The 17,674-nt window shown below is 52.4% G+C and overlaps 1 protein-coding gene across 1 annotated transcript in view; it reads right to left on the bottom strand.

Moving 5' to 3' along the window:
- Positions 1-17,157, bottom strand: part of tspan5a (tetraspanin 5a) — a 108,716-nt gene extending 91,559 nt beyond the window's left edge. Inside the window, exon 1 of the mRNA XM_038792788.1 lies at positions 16,655-17,157. Coding sequence (XP_038648716.1) covers positions 16,655-16,735 — 81 coding nt within the window. The 5' untranslated portion in view covers positions 16,736-17,157. The remainder of the gene's footprint in view (positions 1-16,654) is intronic.
- Between the last annotated feature and the right edge of the window lie 517 nt (positions 17,158-17,674).

A 17,674-nucleotide genomic window follows, 5' to 3' on the forward strand; every position in this document is an offset into this window, starting at 1 on the left:
TTGTCCTGTTTGTGGACAGGACATACCTGAGCAATGTTCCACCTCGCCGGGTGGATACCAGTGTTGTAGCTGCACTGGAACAACTTGGCCAAGGATACAACCGCAAGTCTTCAGTGCTATTGCCAGAATATTGTCAGGGCCCATAGCGTTGGCAGTATCCAGCGCCATCAGCCATTATAAAAAGTGATCGATTTGGCTGGGGACTAGCATCTCTGGTGCTGGGGGCCTTAGGAGGAGGCCGAGAGGGATCATCCACTCAGCATTTCTGGTCTGGCTGAAGATTATTGCAAATGCTTCGGCTCGGTCTTTTGCACCGATATACTGGGCTCTCCCATCATCGAGGGTGGGGATATTTATGGAGTCTCCTCCTCTTGATAGTTGTTTAATTTCCCACCAATGAGAACTTCAATCTGATCAGTTTGGGGGGTGGCTTAACTCTGTCCATCTCCCCTCCGTGTACCCAAACAGGCACCGGATTGTGACGACTAGGGGATTTTCACAGTAACTTCATTGCAGTGTTAATGTAAGCCTACTTGTAATAAAGTAGTGACTAGTGGTGTGCCTCATGGGGTCTGTGTTGGGACCACAACTTTTCACAATATACATTAATCATCTGGAAGGAGGAACTGAAGGCAATGTTGCTAGCTTTGCAGATGCTACAAAGATCTGTAGAGGGACAGTAGCATTGAGGAAGCAAAGGGGCTGCAGAAGGATTTGGACATGCTAGAAGAGTGGGCAACGAAGTGGCAGATGAAATACAATGTGGAAAAGTGTGAGGTTATGCACTGTGGAAGGAGGAATTTAGGCAAAGACTATTTTCTAAATGGGGAAATGCTTAGGAAATCAGAAGCACAAAGGGACTTGGGAGTCCTTGTTCATGATTGTTTTAAGATTAGCGTACAGGTTGGGGCAGCACGGTAGCATGGTGGTTAGCATAAATGCTTCACAGCTCCAGGGTCCCAGGTTCGATTCCCGGCTGGGTCACTGTCTGTGCGGAGTCTGCACGTCCTCCCCGTGTGTGCGTGGGTTTCCTCCGGGTGCTCCGGTTTCCTCCCACAGTCCAAAGATGTGCGGGTTAGGTGGATTGGCCATGCTAAATTGCCCGTAGTGTCCTAAAAGTAAGGTTAAGGGGGAGGGGTTGTTGGGTTACGGGTATAGGGTGGATACGTGGGTTTGAGTAGGGTGATCATTGCTCGGCACAACATCGAGGGCCGAAGGGCCTGTTCTGTGCTGTACTGTTCTATGTTCTATGTTCTAGGTTCAGCTGGCAGTTAGGAAGGCAAATGCAATGTTAGCATTCATGTCAAGTGGGCTAGAATACAAGACCAGGATGTACTTCTGAGGCTGTGTAAGGCTTTGGTCAGACCCCATTTGGAGTATTGTGAGCAGTTTTGGGCCCCGTATCTAAGGAAAGATGTGCTGGGGCCTTGGAAAGGATCCAGAAGAGGTTCACAAGAATGATCCCTCGAACGGACAGCTTATCATACGAGGAACAGTTGGGGACTCTGGGTCTGTACTGGTTGGAGTTTAGAAAGATATAGGGGGATATTATTGAAACTTACAGGATACTGCGGGGCCTGGATAGAGTGGACGTGGAGAGGATGTTTCCACTTGTAGGAAAAACTAGAACCAGAGGACACCATCTCAGACTAAAGGGACGATCCTTTAAAACAGAGATGAGGAAGAATTTCTCCAGCCAAAGGGTGGTGAATCTGTGGAACTCTTTGCCACAAAAGGCTGTGGAGGCCAAATCACTGAGTGTCTTTAAGACAGAGATGGATAGGTTCTTGATTAATAAAGGGATCAGGAGTTATGGGGAGAAGGCAGAAGAATGGGGATGAGAAAGATATCAGCCATGATTGAATGGCGGAGCAGACTCGATGGGCCAAGTGGCCTAATTCTGCTCCTACGTCTTATGGTCTTATTACATTTAGCTTGAGCACAATATCCTATTGCGGTACTGACAGTATGTTGCACTGTCAGAGATGCCATATTTCAGATAAGACATTACCCCCGCTATCCTGTCAGGTGTGGACACAAAAGCTCCTATGGGATTATCTCCGAGACCATCAGGGGAGTCCTCCCCAGTGTCCCGGACAACAATTATCCCTCAATCAATATTACAAAAAAAATGAGCTAGTCATTATAACACTGCTGTTTTTGGGAGCTTGCTGTGCACAAATTGGCCACTGCACTTCATTGCACATACTGAGGCTTTGGAAGGTGCTTTAGAAATACAAGTTTGTTTTCCCTCCAGTTCAAGTGGCTTTTTTGTTACAAATTGTTGCAAATGTAGAAACCAGAATTTGCGACCATATTTTTATTCTTTTGCTATGTAACCACCTCAGTTATTATCCGTTTGCTGGCAATATTATCCATCTGGAACACTTTTGATTTCCCCTCCTTTTTTTTTTTAAATTTAGAGTACCCAGTTATTTTTTTTTCCCAATTAAGGGGCAATTTAGCATGGCCAATCCACCTACCTTGCACATCTTTGGGTTGTGGGGGTGAAAACCACGCAGACACAGGGAGAATGTGCAAACTTCACACAGTGACCCAGGGCCAGGATTCGAACCCGGGTCCTCAGCGCCATAGGCAGCAATGCTAACCACTGTGCCACGTTCCGCCCCCTTGATTTTCCCTCTTGATTGATCTCCCTCTTTCAACAAGAAATACTGTTAATTCCTCAGAGAACAATGTCACCACACTCAACAGTTTTGAGACACAGCCCTTCGGACAGGCAGTCGGAAAACAAGAAGCCGCCCCAGTTCTGGGCACTGATCCTTATTTTAAACATGCACTGTTTCGCCAATCAACATCATTTGGACCACAGGTAGAATGAATTAGCTTTGTAAGTATCTGGTACCTCTCCGGGATCCTTACACTCCACGTGTGTGAAAGAAGTTTCAATGCTTGTATTTATCATAGAATAGAATCATAGAATTTACAGTGCAGAAGGAGGCCATTCGGCCTATCGAGTCTGCACTGGCTCTCAGAAAGAGCACCCGACACAAGCCCACATCTCCACTCTATCCCCGGCAATCCAGTAACCCCACTTAACCTTCTTGGACACCAAGGGTAATTTAGCATGGCCAATCCACCTAACCTGCACATCTTTGGACTGAACATGCAGACTCCGCAGACAGTGACCCAAGACAGGAATCGAACCTGGGGCCCTGGAGCTGTGAAGCAACTGTGCTAGCCACTATGCTACCATGTTGCCCACGTCTTTCACAACCTCAGATTGCTCCCAGAATACGTTACAGCCAATTACGTACTTTTGAAATCTAGTCACTGTTGTAAAAGCCAATTCAAGCACAGCAAAGTCCCACAAACTGCAACCAGGTGACCGGTTTATAGGTGGCACTAAAACAGAAAATGCCGGGCAATGTCGGCAGGTCTGACAGAGTCTGTGGAGAGAGAAGAGAGCTGTCATTTCGAGTCCGGGTGACTCTTTGCCAGATCTTTGAGAAAACAAGTCATCCAGATGCTGGGCGCTCTGCCAATTGCATATCAAGGGTGATTCACCCAAGATTTTTCCTTTACACTGGGTAATTCCAAGAATATAGCCTAGATTTCTCAGCACTGATGGCAGACGGATGCTCATGTTCCATCAGGATGGCAAGACGGCTAGATGAAGTTTGGCTACAGATCAAGCGTACCCTAACTGAATGGTGGAACAGGCTCACATGGCTGAATCAACTCCTCCTGTTCCCATCATACCAAACAGCATTTTTTTAAAATGGAAGCATGCGAGAAGGGAAACTAAAAAAATACAAATTAAACAACAAAAAAAATCTTCAGATTAACTACCTCATTAATGACTCAAATCGCTACTTGTTACTGCAAACCTCCATAAGTAGTTATTCCATTCATTACCTTATTAATGCAATGCTTTATTCTACAAAGGCCATTGAGACAAAACTGCATCACATCTCAAGGTTTCTTATTGCAGACAATAAACCTGGGTCGGATTATTTGCTTGAATCATATAGCAGTTTAGCTCCTGACATTATATTGCAACATTTTGGCATCACTGGTCAGACCCGCACAAAAACAAAAACATCCGCCTCCCCCTCCTCCCACAACAGAAGTAGATTCTATCTTGGCTGTTCACAATTTCCATGGAACATCTTGGTTATGCTGGCCGGAGGGTATTGCAGAATTCTTGTGGCGTTACAAAAAAGTATTATTCATTTTATAAAGTTTGGGTGGACAAAGTGACAATCCCAAATTATGAGAGGGCGCAGAGACAGACACCAAGTGACCGAATGAAGGTGGATGGCTGAAGACACGGCTGGTTCTTAATAATAATAATAATAATAATAATCTTTATTCTTGTCACAAGTAGGCTTACATCAACACTGCAGTAACTTTCACAGAAGTTATTGTGAAAATCCCCCAGTCGCCACATTTAGGCGCCTGTTCGGGTACACCGAGGGAGAATTCAGAATGTCCAAATTACCCAAGAAGCGCCTCTTTCGGGACTTGTGGGAGGAAAATGGAGCACCCGGAGGAAACCCACGCAGACACGGGGAGAAAGTGCAGACTCCGCACAAACAGTGACCAAACGGGGAATCAAACCTGGGACCTTGGAGCTGTGTCGCAACAGTGCTAACCACTGTCTTACTGTGTTGCCCAATAGGATAGCAATGATATACTGCAGTGGTAAAGGTGTTCAATTCACCTATATTCGCAGACTTTCTGGGTTTGCATTCATTGCTCTTGGGGTGAGGGCTGTTGCAGAAAGTTGGTCCAAAGAGTTTTTTTTTAAATCCCCAAGCCAAGTAGCTATTCCTGGGCCGCATGTTTTCTGAGCAATCGATTCAGAGTACCATAGAGTTACTCACTAGCTGTAGGGTAGAAATACGAAAGGGAAATAGGACAAAAGGAAGGATAAATCCCTTTTCAAAAAAGAAAGTAGCATTAACATGGTCTCTTAACTCATTGCCATAGCAACACAGATCATGGGGGGGCAGAAGACGGCTGGATATTTCTTTTGAGAAATATTCACCATCATGTACTCAGTGATGTGAAAATATCTCCATTTGCAACTAAATTCTCAATCTGCCAGTGTCCCATTCCCCTGCAAATCATTTACTTTCTATCGGGCTCCATGCAAGATCTCCTCCCCATTTCAGAATGCAGCAATTTAAGTAATATATCATAGAAATGCCCAGAATAGTCCTCTGGCTCATGAGAAGCACAGATTGCTTGATTCTCACCTCTGCTCAACCTTTGAGAATGTAGGCCATTCAGCCCTTCGAGCTGATACACACCCTCCTTAAAGATGGAAAAGGCTTCACTGGTTCATGAGCAGAGTCCAACCGGGACACGGTGCTACTTGACCTCCAAAGTCATAACTTTTTCACATAAATAAATAATTTTATGCCCAGCTCGGACAGCCAGGTCATTGTCCGTGTGAAGTTTGCACATTCTCCCCGTGTCTGTGTGGGTCTCACCCCCACAACCCAAAGATGCAGGGTAGGTAAATTGCCCCTTAATTTAAATTTTTTTTTTTTTTTTTTAATTGTCCCAAAGTCATCTTTTTGGAACTTTTGCCTCTTCGGGAGATCACACAGCTGCAGTTGGCAAGAAGGGGCGAGGGATGGAAGGGAGGGTGCCGGAGGGGAAGGCCAATGTCTAGTTTTGATGGGTGAAGATCATGAGTGTGGACAGGATTGATGGAGCAGCTGATATTTTCTTATCCATCTATTCCATATGTTGGAAATAATGTCTGAGAGAACACCAAGGAAATCACAAACCACAGAGCATTGCAGAACAAAGAACAGCAATTTGGGCCAACACACCCAGCCTTCTTGGCGAATGCCATTCTGCATTCTTAACATATTCCTCCTTTCTCTCAAAATATCTATCCAAATTGCTCTCTCTCATTATGTGCCTCAGTGACATTCTCTGGCCAGCACAGTGGTTAGCACAGTTGCTTCACAGCTCCAGGGTCCCAAGTTCGATTCCCGGCTTGGGTCACTGTCTGTGCGGAGTCTGCACGTTCTCCCAGTGTCTGAGTGGGTTTCCTCCTGGTGCAGGATCCGGTTTTCTCCCACAGTCCAACGGTGAGATGGTTTGGTGGATTGGCCACACTAAATTGCCCTTAGTGTCCCAAAACAGTTAGGTGGGGTTACAGGGCTATGGGGATAGGGTGGAGGTGTGGGATAGGGTGGAGGTGTGAACTTAAGTGGGGTGCTCTTTCCAAGGGCTGATGCAGACTCGATGGGCTGAATGACTTCCTTCTGCACTGTAAATGCTTTGATCGTCTATGATAACTCGATTAATATTGATGACAAGTTATGTCACATCTATACGTGGGTAAAAAGTGAGGGCGTCAGCCAAAGAGCTAGCAGGAGGTAGGATGGGCTAAATCGCCCATATGACTCAATATCGATCACACTTAGTGTGAAATAGTTATAACTGAATTCCTGCGTTCACTCTTTAATATTAAAGTTTTGTACCATTCTTCCTTCTTCAGTGAAAGGCAGCAACTTAAGAAATATGTGCCCTCAATGAGAGACTTGCCTTTGTCTCACCCCAAGTTTCTAGGGCAGTCTGTAGGTCCAGGAACTGGAGCCCGAGAATCTCGATTGAGTGATTCGAGGAGGACTGAAAGTCTGTGAGTTGGCCAGAAGAGAGAGAGACGATGTTTTGACTACAAAAGACAAGTTGTAATTTTTGGTTGCTTGAATCCACAACCCCATCCCACTCCTTTACTCTTGTTAGCAGAAACAATCCCACCCCCCAATGCCCCTGCTGTCGCACATACCAGAGACCACTCCCCCACACGAGTATGTTAAGGTCACCAGCAACCCCCTGGCCGTGGTCACCTTGTGGGGGGGGGAGGGAAATGAGCCATTTTGCAACAGTCTTTGCAGCTGGCTCGTCTGTATTTGCGGTTCCATCACAGCAGCTGAATTTCCCATTGCTTCAGGAGGGCCACGCTGGTCTCCATAGCACCAGAGAGAGTGCCACCGATTTGAATCTGCTGATTTTAATGAGCGTATGCTCTCCCTGCTAATGCCCTCATTAATGCGAGGGCACAATGCACATGCAGAATGAATCACCATCCTTCTCCCCAATGCCTCCGTGCAAAACAGCACTTGGCGAAGTAAATGCCAACAAGCGCAAACAATTCGCCTGAGCCCGACCGACCTCTTTGTAAGTTTAAAACGTTCTATGCAGCAGTCTGAAAACTTATTTTCCAAGCAGAACAAGCTGTACTTCCTCAGTCTCCCTTCCCCTGGCTCCCATTGTAGTCTTTGTCTTCCTGCGCTGTTCCCAAACATTCTTCCTTTGCTCGGATCGTCAAAAACTGACCAGAGACTTAGCAACGTTAGCTCTTCCGATTTGCACTTTTGTCTCTCTGATAGGGTTAGGCAATCTTTTGTTTGCCTCTTCAATGCCCAACCAAAAGCAAAATACTGCAGCTATGTACAGGACTGATTTTAACAACCCTTGCTCCTCAAAACCCAGCCTATGTAGCTGCGTGGCCAAGTTGAAATGACCTTCCGTTATTTAAAGAGCTTAAGCGGAACATTATTATTCAACAGCTTTACAAAGAGCAGTCAAACAATCCAAAAAGGGCGAACTCTAACCTGGGTGGGGTGGGGGGCTGCTGTCTTTTGCAGGGGGTCCCGGTCCCAGGCCCAAGGACCGCCACCCCACACCCCTCGAAAATTCAGGAAGCATAGTCTTTATTTATAATAATAATCTTTATTAGTGTCACAAGTAGACTTACATTAACATTGCAATGAAGTTACTGTGAAAATCTCCTAGTGGCCACACTCTGGCGCCTGTTCGGGTACACGGAGGAAGAATTCAGAATGTCCAATTCACCTAACAAGCACGTCTTTAGGAACCTGTGGGAGGAAACCGGAGCACCCGGAGGAAACCCCACACAGACACGGGGAGAACATGCAGACTCCGCACAGACAGTGACCCAAGCCGGGAATCGAACATGGGAGGAAACTGGAGCTCCAGGAGGAAACCCAGGCAGACACGGGAGGACGTGCAGACTCCGCAGACAGTGGCCCAAGTCGGGAATCCAACCCAGTACCCAGGCGCTGTGAAGCAACAGTGCTAACCACTATGCTACCGTGGCCGCCATCACATTGCCGGTCTTCTCTCAGAGTTGTCTGCACCTGAAGCTAGACGAGGGGCTGTTTTAAAAAGTGCCACCTCTTTCACAATTCTAAAACTGCACAAGGTGAATTACCTGCCCAATTCTGATAAAAACACCCTCCAGCGCTATCTTAATCAAATTGCCTAATTCGGAACACAAAATGGACTGAATTTATTTTGACAAAAACAGTAACAATAACTTCCTTTGCCGCAGGACCATCTTTTATACAGCAACACATTCCAAGACTTCGCAGAGGCCTAATTTGCCAATTATCTTAAATCTAGCACCCTCACAATCTCCTGTTGGGAGAACCAGTTTCTCTTTATTTACTCCATCAAGACCCACCACCTTGAACACCTCTATTAAATCCTCCCCTTAACCTTCTCTTCTTTTTTTTAAATAAATTTAGAGTACCCAATTCATTTTTTCCAATTAAGGGGCAATTTAGCATGTTCAATCCACCTACCCTGCACATCTTTGGGTTTAACATGTTCAATCCACCTACCCTGCACATCTTTGGGTTGTGGGGGTGAAACCCACGCAAACACGGGGAGAATGTGCAAACTCCACACGGACAGCGACCCAGGGCCGGGATTGAACCTGCGACCTGGGCGCCATGAGACTGCAGGGCTACCACTGCGCCACCGTGCTGCCCCTTAACGTTCTCTTCTGAAAGGAGAACAATTGCAGTCACTCCTGGTCTCTCAATTCATTATCCCTCAAACACCATGATCAGATTATCTGGTCATTATCATATTGTTGTTTTGGGAATCGTGCTGTGCACAAACTGGTTGCTGCATTTCCTCCATTACAACAGCAGCTACACTTCAAAAGTACTTAATTGACTGTAAATCAGACATAATAATAATCGTTTATTGTCACAAGTAGGCTTCAATGAAGTTACTGTGAAAAGCCCCTAGTCACCATGTTCTGGCGCCTGTTCAGAGAGGCTGGCTGGTGGTCTTGAATAGCGCTTTATAAATGCATTTCCACCCCCCCCCCCCCCCCCCCCCAAACACACAAAAATGAAGCCCCTCAACCCTGGTACATGGAATTAATTATTTGCCTCCTCAAGCAAAAATTAAAAAATAATAGCACATCACACATATCCTGACAGATTGAGATTTTACAGTGTTGCTGGATTATCACACTGCATTGCAGGGGAGAAAGTTATGATCCTGTACGTCACAATTATTTACTAGTTGTCCTTCCATCACAGAAATGATCAAAACCAAAATAATGTTAGCTTAAACTCAATTACAAGCATTCTGCATTAATTATGTCTTAATCCGTGATGCATGTTATATAGCCTGTATTCTCATATTAAATGGTTCTCTCATTGGTAATTGCTCCATTAGCGGAGTTACAGGATGCCTGGCCGAGCCGACCGAGCAACATATAGAATTGGAAGAGCTCCCATTCCATCCTTTACCAAAAATGCTGCTGCTTTAAGGATACCATCTAAATAAATACAACTAGTTTGGAAACATTACAATACCTTGCAACGCTCTGCCCAAGTTAAAAAATATTGGCCAGTTTCATTGGTAGTTAGATTATACAGCTCATTTGTATGGGCGGGGGGGGGGGGGGGGGGGGTGAAAGAGTGGGCCTAGATAGGCTGCTCTTTCAGGTGCAGACTTGAGATTGCACAGCCTCCTTCTGCACTGTAGGCATGCTGTGGATTACTCAAAGTACAATCCACTAAATCCACTAAAAACAATTTTTGCCAACGTTTCCTGGTTTTCAGGATGTTCGGACTACCTCTGCACCATGAGGCAACAGGGCTAACAGTGCACCACCGTACTGCCCATAGGTAGCAATTCAACCACTGCGCCACCCTTGTCTCACAGTTCTAACCAGAAAATATAGCTTATTGACGCAGCTGGCCATATCTATTCATTATTAGACTAGCTCTTCCACGCAGCAAACATCATGAAACACGCAAGTAACACTTAGTCATCAGTATGCTTGTTCTAACAAACTCATCCTTCCCATGTAACTGATTCTCACCCCCTCTCACCCACCTCACTTCCATTTTCTCAAACGAGCCACAGTTGAGTAATATCCAACTGTAACCAAAGTTGCCAGAAGAAATCTATGAATTTAGGAATGTACACTAATGCATCATACAATTAAGATAGTTAACTACCATTTCTCCCTTACTACGGTCTCTTAAAATGCTTTGTTTCCACCTTACCAAGAAATTTCACACCTGCAAACTCTTAACCGATGTACTAAAAAGACAAGATTCTTACTGTAACCTAAGCTCTACGTGAAGCCACCATTCATTTCAAAGATCAGTTACACTTTCTGGCCTTAAACAGGGCACACGCCTATATTCTATTCATTTTCAGCTTTGTGCAGTTTCTGTCCTCACGGAGAGCACATTCACGTCTTACTATGGTAATTACATTTAATAGGAACACATTCACACACAGAAACAAAATATGGCAGATGTGAACCAATAACTGCCAATCAACTAAATGGATTTGGTTAACATTCACAATGGCCCCAGCAAAACAGTGCCATGCGAATTAATTTGCAACTGAGTAACTGGCCTTTATCTTATAGGATAACACTGAATTTGTGCATGCTAAATTAAGACACTGACCAGAGTAAACAACAACAAAAACACCCTGGCTTTTGATTGTAAAAGTGCGGAGTGAGGGTCTTTTGAATACCAAAGACATCCTTTGCAAAATACAAAATGTCACACATTCTGGTCTGTGGATACAAGCCAGACAAAGAGGCGATAAATACACTTTAATACTGTACAATGACAGCTTGCAATGTATTTTGTTATGCTACAGTTTGTTTTAAATAACTCCTATTTTGTCAAAACAATGCTAGCACACCCAGTATACATGATTCTCTCAACTCCCTGGCTTCTCCCCTCTCTCACACACACACAAAGCCGCTCTTGTATAATCCCTAACACTGAACAATTGCTGCATCTTTCCTATCTGTCTTTTGCCTCCCACAGTGTTTCCCAGGCTGGTTTCTGCTACATCTTTCTCTGGAAATCTCCCTCTCCCTTCCTTCCCTCTCTCCTACCCCCCTCCCTCTCTCCTCCCCCCACCCTCCCTCCCTCCCTCCCTCCCTCTCTCCTTCCCCCCCCCACCCTCTCTCTCTCCTTCCCCCCCCCCACCCTCCCTCTCTCCTTCCCCCCCCCACCCTCCCTCTCTCCTTCCCCCCCCCACCCTCCCTCTCTCCTTCCCCCCCCCACCCTCCCTCTCTCCTCCCCCCCACCCTCCCTCTCTCCTTCCCCCCCATTCTCCCACTCTCCACCCCCCACCCTCCCACCCTCCTCCCCCCCACCCTCCCACTCCCCTCCCCCCCACCCTCCCACTCCCCCCCCCCCCCCTCCCACTCTCCTCCCCCCCCACCCTCCCACTCTCCTCCCCCCCCCACCCTCCCACTCTCCTCCCCCCCACCCTCCCACTCTCCTCCCCCCCACCCTCCTCCCCCCACCCTCCCACTCTCCTCCCCCCCACCCTCCCTCTCTCCTCCCCCCCACCCTCCCTCTCTCCTCCCCCCCCACCCTCCCACTCTCCTCCCCCCCCCCACCCTCCCTCTCTTCACCCCCCACTCTCCTTCCCCCTCCCACTCTCCTTCCCCCCTCCCACTCTCCTTCCCCCCTCCCACTCTCCTTCCCCCCCCCCACCCCTCTTCCCTCTCTCCCCTTCCCTCTCTCCCCTTCCCTCTCCCCACCCCCCTTCCCACTCTCCCTCCACCCCCCTTCCCACTCTCCCTCCACCCCCCTTCCCACTCTCCCTCCACCCCCCTTCCCACTCTCCCTCCACCCCCTTCCCACTCGCCCTCCAGCCCCCCTTCCCACTCGCCCTCCACACCCCCCTTCCCTCTCCCTCCACCTTCCCTCTCTCCCTCCATCCCCTCCTCTCTCTCCCTCCACACCCCCTTCCCTCTCCCTCCATCTTCCCTATCTCCCTCCATCCCCCTCTTTCTCACCCCCCTCCTCTTTCTCTAACCCCCCCTTCCCTCTCTCTCTCTCACCCCCTTCCCTCTCTCCCTCCACCCCCCTTCCCCCCTCTCTCTCACCCCCCCTTCCCTCCTCGCTCTCACCCCCCCCTTCCCCCCTCTCTCTCACCCCCCCCTTCCCCCCTCTCTCTCACCCCCCTTCCTCTCTCTCTCACCCCCCTCCTCCTCTCTCACCCCCCTCCTCCTCTCACACCCCCCTCCTCCTCTCTCACCCCCCCTCCTCCTCTCTCACCCCCCTCCTCCTCTCTCACCCCCCTCCTCTCTCACCCCCCTCCTCCTCTCTCATCCCCCTCCTCCTCTCTCTCACCCCCCTCCCCTCCCTCTCAACCCCCCTCCCCTCCCTCTCAACCCCCCTCCCCTCCCTCTCAACCCCCCTCCCTCCCAACCCCCCTCCCTCCCTCTCACACCCCCCCTTCCCTCTCACACCCCCCCTTCCCTCTCACACCACCCCTCTCCCCCCTCCCCCTCCCAGAGCCCCCCTCCCAGACCCCCTCCTCTCAGAACCTCCCTCTCAGAACCTCCCCCCTCTCAGAACCTCCCCCCTCTCAGAACCTCCCCCCTCTCAGAACCTCCCCCCTCTCAGAACCTCCCCCCTCTCAGAACCTCCCCCCTCTCAGAACCTCCCCCCTCTCAGAACCTCCCCCCTCTCAGAACCTCCCCCCTCTCAGAACCTCCCCCCTCTCAGAACCTCCCCCCTCTCAGAACCTCCCCCCTCCCTCTCAGAACCCCCTCCCCCTCTCAGACCCCCCCACCCAGACCCCCTCCCCCTCTCAGACCCCCCACCCAGACCCCCCTCCCCCTCTCTCAGACCCCCCTCCCCCTCTCAGACCCCCCCACCCAGACCCCTCCTCTCTCACACCCCCCTCCCAGACCCCCACTTCTCCCCCTCTCAGACCCCCCCTCCCCCCCCTCTCAGACCCCCCTCCCCCCCTCTCAGACCCCCCCCTCTCAGACCCCCCCTCTCAGACCCCCCCTCCCCCCCTCTCAGACCCCCCCTCCCCCCTCTCAGACCCCCCCTCCCCCCCTGTCAGACACCCCTCTCAGACCCCCCTCCCCCCTCTCAGACCCCCCTCCCCCCCCTCTCAGACCCCCCTCCCCCCCTCTCAGACCCCCCCTCCCCCCCACTCTCAGACCCCCCTCCCCCCCCTCTCAGACCCCCCCCTCCCCCCCTCTCAGACCCCCCCTCTCCCCCTCTCAGACCCCCCTCCCTCCCCCCTCTCAGACCCCCCCTCCCTCCCCCCTCTCAGACCCCCCCTCCCTCCCCCCCCTCTCAGACCCCCCCTCCCCCCTCTCAGACCCCCCTCCCCCCTCTCAGACCCCCCTCTCAGACCCCTGCCCTCCCCCCTCTCTCTCTGACCCCTGCCCTCCCCCCCTGCTCTCTCACCCCTGTCCTCTCCCCCTCTCTCTCAGACCCCTGCCCTCCCCCCCTCTCTCTCAGATCCCCCCTCCCCCCCTCTCTCTCAGACCCCCCCCTCCCCCCTCTCTCAGACCCCCCCTCCCCCCTCTCTCAGACCCCCCCCCTCCCCCCTCTCTCAGACCCCCCCCCCCCCCCTCTCTCACACCCCCCCTCCCCCCCTCTCTCAGACCCCCCCCTCCCCCTCTCTCTCACACCCCCCCCTCTCTCTCACACCCCCCCTCTCTCTCAGACCCCCCCTCCCCCCTCTCTCAGACCCCCCTCCCCCCTCTCTCTCAGACCCCCCTCTCCCCTCTCTCTCAGACACCCCTCCCCCCTCTCTCTCAGACCCCCCTCCCCCCTCTCTCTCAGACCCCCCCCTCCCCCCTCTCTCTCAGACCCCCCCTCCCCCCTCTCTCTCAGACCCCCCCTCCCCCCTCGCTCTCAGACCCCCCTCCCCCCTCTCTCTCAGACCCCCCTCCCCCCTCTCTCTCAGACCCCCCTCCCCCCTCTCCCTCAGACCCCCCTCCCCCCTCTCTCTCAGACCCCCCTCCCCCCTCTCTCTCAGACACCCCTCCCCCCTCTCTCTCAGACCCCCCCTCCCCCCTCTCTCTGACCCCCCTCCCCCCTCTCTCAGACCCCCCTCCCCCTTTCACTCTCAGACCCCCACCCCTTTCACTCTCAGACCCCCACCCCTTTCACTCTCAGGCCCCCCCCTTCACTCTCAGACCCCCCCCCCTTCACTCTCAGACCCCCCCCCCTTCACTCTCAGACCCCCCCCTTTCACTCTCAGACCCCCCTTTCACTCTGAGACCCCCCCCTTTCACTCTCAGACCCCCCCCCTTTCACTCTCAGACCCCCCCCTTCACTCTCAGACCCCCCCTTTACTCTCAGACCCCCCCCTTTCACTCTCAGACCCCCCCCCCTTTCACTCTCAGACCCCCCCCTTTCACTCTCAGACCCCCCCCCCTTTCACTCTCAGACCCCCCCCCTTTCACTCAGACCCCCCCCCTTTCACTCTCAGACCCCCCCCTTTCACTCTCAGAACCCCCCCCTTTCACTCTCAGACCCCCCCTTTCACTCTCAGACCCCCCCCTTTCACTCTCAGACCCCCCCCTTTCACTCTCAGACCCCCCCTTTCACTCTCAGACCCCCCCCTTTCACTCTCAGACCCCCCCCTTTCACTCTCAGACCCCCCCCCTTTCACTCTCAGACCCCCCCCCTTTCACTCTCAGACCCCCCCCTTTCACTCTCAGACCCCCCCCTTTCACTCTCAGACCCCCCCTTTCACTCTCAGACCCCCCCTTTCACTCTCAGACCCCCCCCTTTCACTCTCAGACCCCCCTTTCACTCTCAGACCCCCCCCTTTCACTCTCAGACCCCCCCTTTCACTCTCAGAGACCCCCCCCTTTCACTCTCAGACCCCCCCTTTCACTCTCAGACCCCCCCCTTTCACTCTCAGACCCCCCCCTTTCACTCTCAGACCCCCCCTTTCACTCTCAGACCCCCCCTTTCACTCTCAGACCCCCCCCTTTCACTCTCAGACCCCCCCCTTTCAACTCTCAGACCCCCCCCTTTCACTCTCAGACCCCCCCCTTTCACTCTCAGACCCCCCCCTTTCACGCTCAGACCCCCCCCCTTTCACTCTCAGACCCCCCCCTTTCACTCATCAGACCCCCCCCTTTCACTCTCAGACCCCCCCCCTTTCACGTCTCAGACCACCCCCCCCCTTTCACTCTCAGACCCCCCCCTTTCACTCTCAGACCCCCCCCCCTTCACTCTCAGACCCCCCCCCTTCACTCTCAGACCCCCCCTTTCACTCTCAGACCCCCCCCTTTCACTCTCAGACCCCCCCCTTTCACTCTCAGACCCCCCCTTTCACTCTCATACACCCCCCCTTTCACTCTCAGACCCCCCCTTCACTCTCAGACCCCCCCCTTCACTCTCAGAACCCCCCCCCTTTCACTCTCAGACCCCCCCCCTTCACTCTCAGACCCCCCCCCTTTCACTCTCAGACCCCCCCCTTTCACTCTCAGACCCCCCCCCTTTCACTCTCAGACCCCCCCCTTTCACTCTCAGAACCCCCCCCCCTTTCACTCTCAGACCCCCCTTTCACTCTCAGACCCCCCCCTTCACTCTCAGACCCCCCCTTTCACTCTCAGACCCCCCCCTTTCACTCTCAGACCCCCCCCTTTCACTCTCAGACCCCCCCCATTCACTCTCAGACCCCCCCCCCTTTCACTCTCAGAACCCCCCCCCCCCTTTCACTCTCAGACCCCCCCCCCTTTCACTCTCAGACCCCCCCCTTTCACTCTCAGACCCCCCCCCTTTCACTCTCAGACCCCCCCCCTTTCACTCTCAGACCCCCCCCCCTTTCACTCTCAGACCCCCCCCCCTTTCACTCTCAGACCCCCCCCCTTTCACTCTCAGACCCCCCCTTTCACTCTCAGACCCCCCCCCCCTTTCACTCTCAGACCCCCCCCCTTTCACTCTCAGACCCCCCCCCCCTTTCACTCTCAGACCCCCCCCTTTCACTCTCAGACCCCCCCCCTTTCACTCTCAGACCCCCCCCCCTTTCACTCTCAGACCCCCCCCCCCTTTCACTCTCAGACCCCCCCCCCTTTCACTCTCGACCCCCCCCCCCCTTTCACTCTCAGACCCCCCCCCCCTTTCACTCTCAGACCCCCCCCCCCCTTTCACTCTCAGACCCCCCCCCCTTTCACTCTCAGACCCCCCCCCCTTTCACTCTCAGCCCCCCCCCTTTCACTCTCAGACCCCCCCCCCTTTCACTCTCAGACCCCCCCCCTTTCACTCTCAGATCCCCCCCCTTTCACCTCTCAGACCCCCCCCCTTTCACTCGCAGACCCCCCCCTTTCACTCTCAGACCCCCCCCTTCCCCTCTCAGCCCCCCCCCCCCTTTCCCTCTCAGACCCCCCCCCCCCCCTTTCACTCTCAGACCCCCCCCCCCCCCTTTCACTCTCAGACCCCCCCCCCCCCCTTTCACTCTCAGACCCCCCCCCCCCCCTTTCACTCTCAACCCCCCCCCCCTTTCACTCTCAGACCCAGGCATCCCAAAACACAGCTGTCACAATAAGACTCACCAGCTGGTGAGGGCGCCGGTTACTCACCCAGAAAATAATGTTAAAGCCGAATATGAAGTACTTGATGCAGCAGCTGACTTCGGGTCCTTTGTAATGTTTCCCTGACATCTTGGGCTGCTCATGAGGGAAGAATGGGCGGGAGAGGCGGAGGATTCAGGCCGGGCTGAGGAGGCCGAGGATACAATGTGTCTCCGGCTCGGCTACAATGTGTCTGGCGGGGCGGGTGGCGCTGGAGGCTCCTCCCGCCTCTGGACAGGGAGCGCCCGGCGGACGCTGCACAGAGTCGCTCTGCCTCAACACCACATCCCGGGACAGGGAGGCGGCAGCAAAATCCCGGGATAGGGAGGGAGCAGCAAAATCCCGGGATAGGGAGGGAGCAGCAAAATCCCGGGATAGGGAGGCGCTTCAGGGAGATGCAAAGGCGGGACTTCCGGGAGGAAGAGAGAGAGCAGCAAACAGAAGACTGAAAGAAGGGAATGAGAGCGAGAATAAAGAGATAGAGAGAGGGAAATCATTAACTGTTGCGGGACTTCAGGGAGGAAGGGGACAGGGAGGAAGGGAGGAGGGACAGGGAGGAAGGAGGGAGGGACAGACAGAGGGGAGGGGAGGAATAAACAAACCTAAAAGAAGGGAATGAGAGAGAAACGGGATAGAGAGGGGGAAACTGCTGCAAGGAGACAGAAGCAAGGTAACAAAGTCTGAAAGAAAGGAATGAGGGTGGAAACAAAGTGATAGGAATAAAGAGGGAGAGAGACTATGACAAGATTAAAGACAGAAATAGAGAGGGGGAGAAAAGAGAGTAATGGCCTGAAAGAGAGAGCGAATGATTGAAATCTGGGTGCCGGGTTAATTAAAACCTATGGAGGGTTTTCTTACAGTAAATTAGGACTAACCTTTCCCACTTTTTATTGGGGGGGGGGGGGGGGGGTTGATGGTGGCAACAATCAGAGGACACAGATTTAAAATAGTTAAAGAACCAGAGGGGAGATGAGAATTTTTTTTAAACGATCTGGAAGCAGATCCAATAATAACTTTAACGTGGGAGTT

This window comes from Scyliorhinus canicula, chromosome 3, assembly GCF_902713615.1.
Source record: "Scyliorhinus canicula chromosome 3, sScyCan1.1, whole genome shotgun sequence".
In the NCBI taxonomy this organism is placed as follows: Eukaryota; Metazoa; Chordata; class Chondrichthyes; order Carcharhiniformes; family Scyliorhinidae; genus Scyliorhinus; species Scyliorhinus canicula.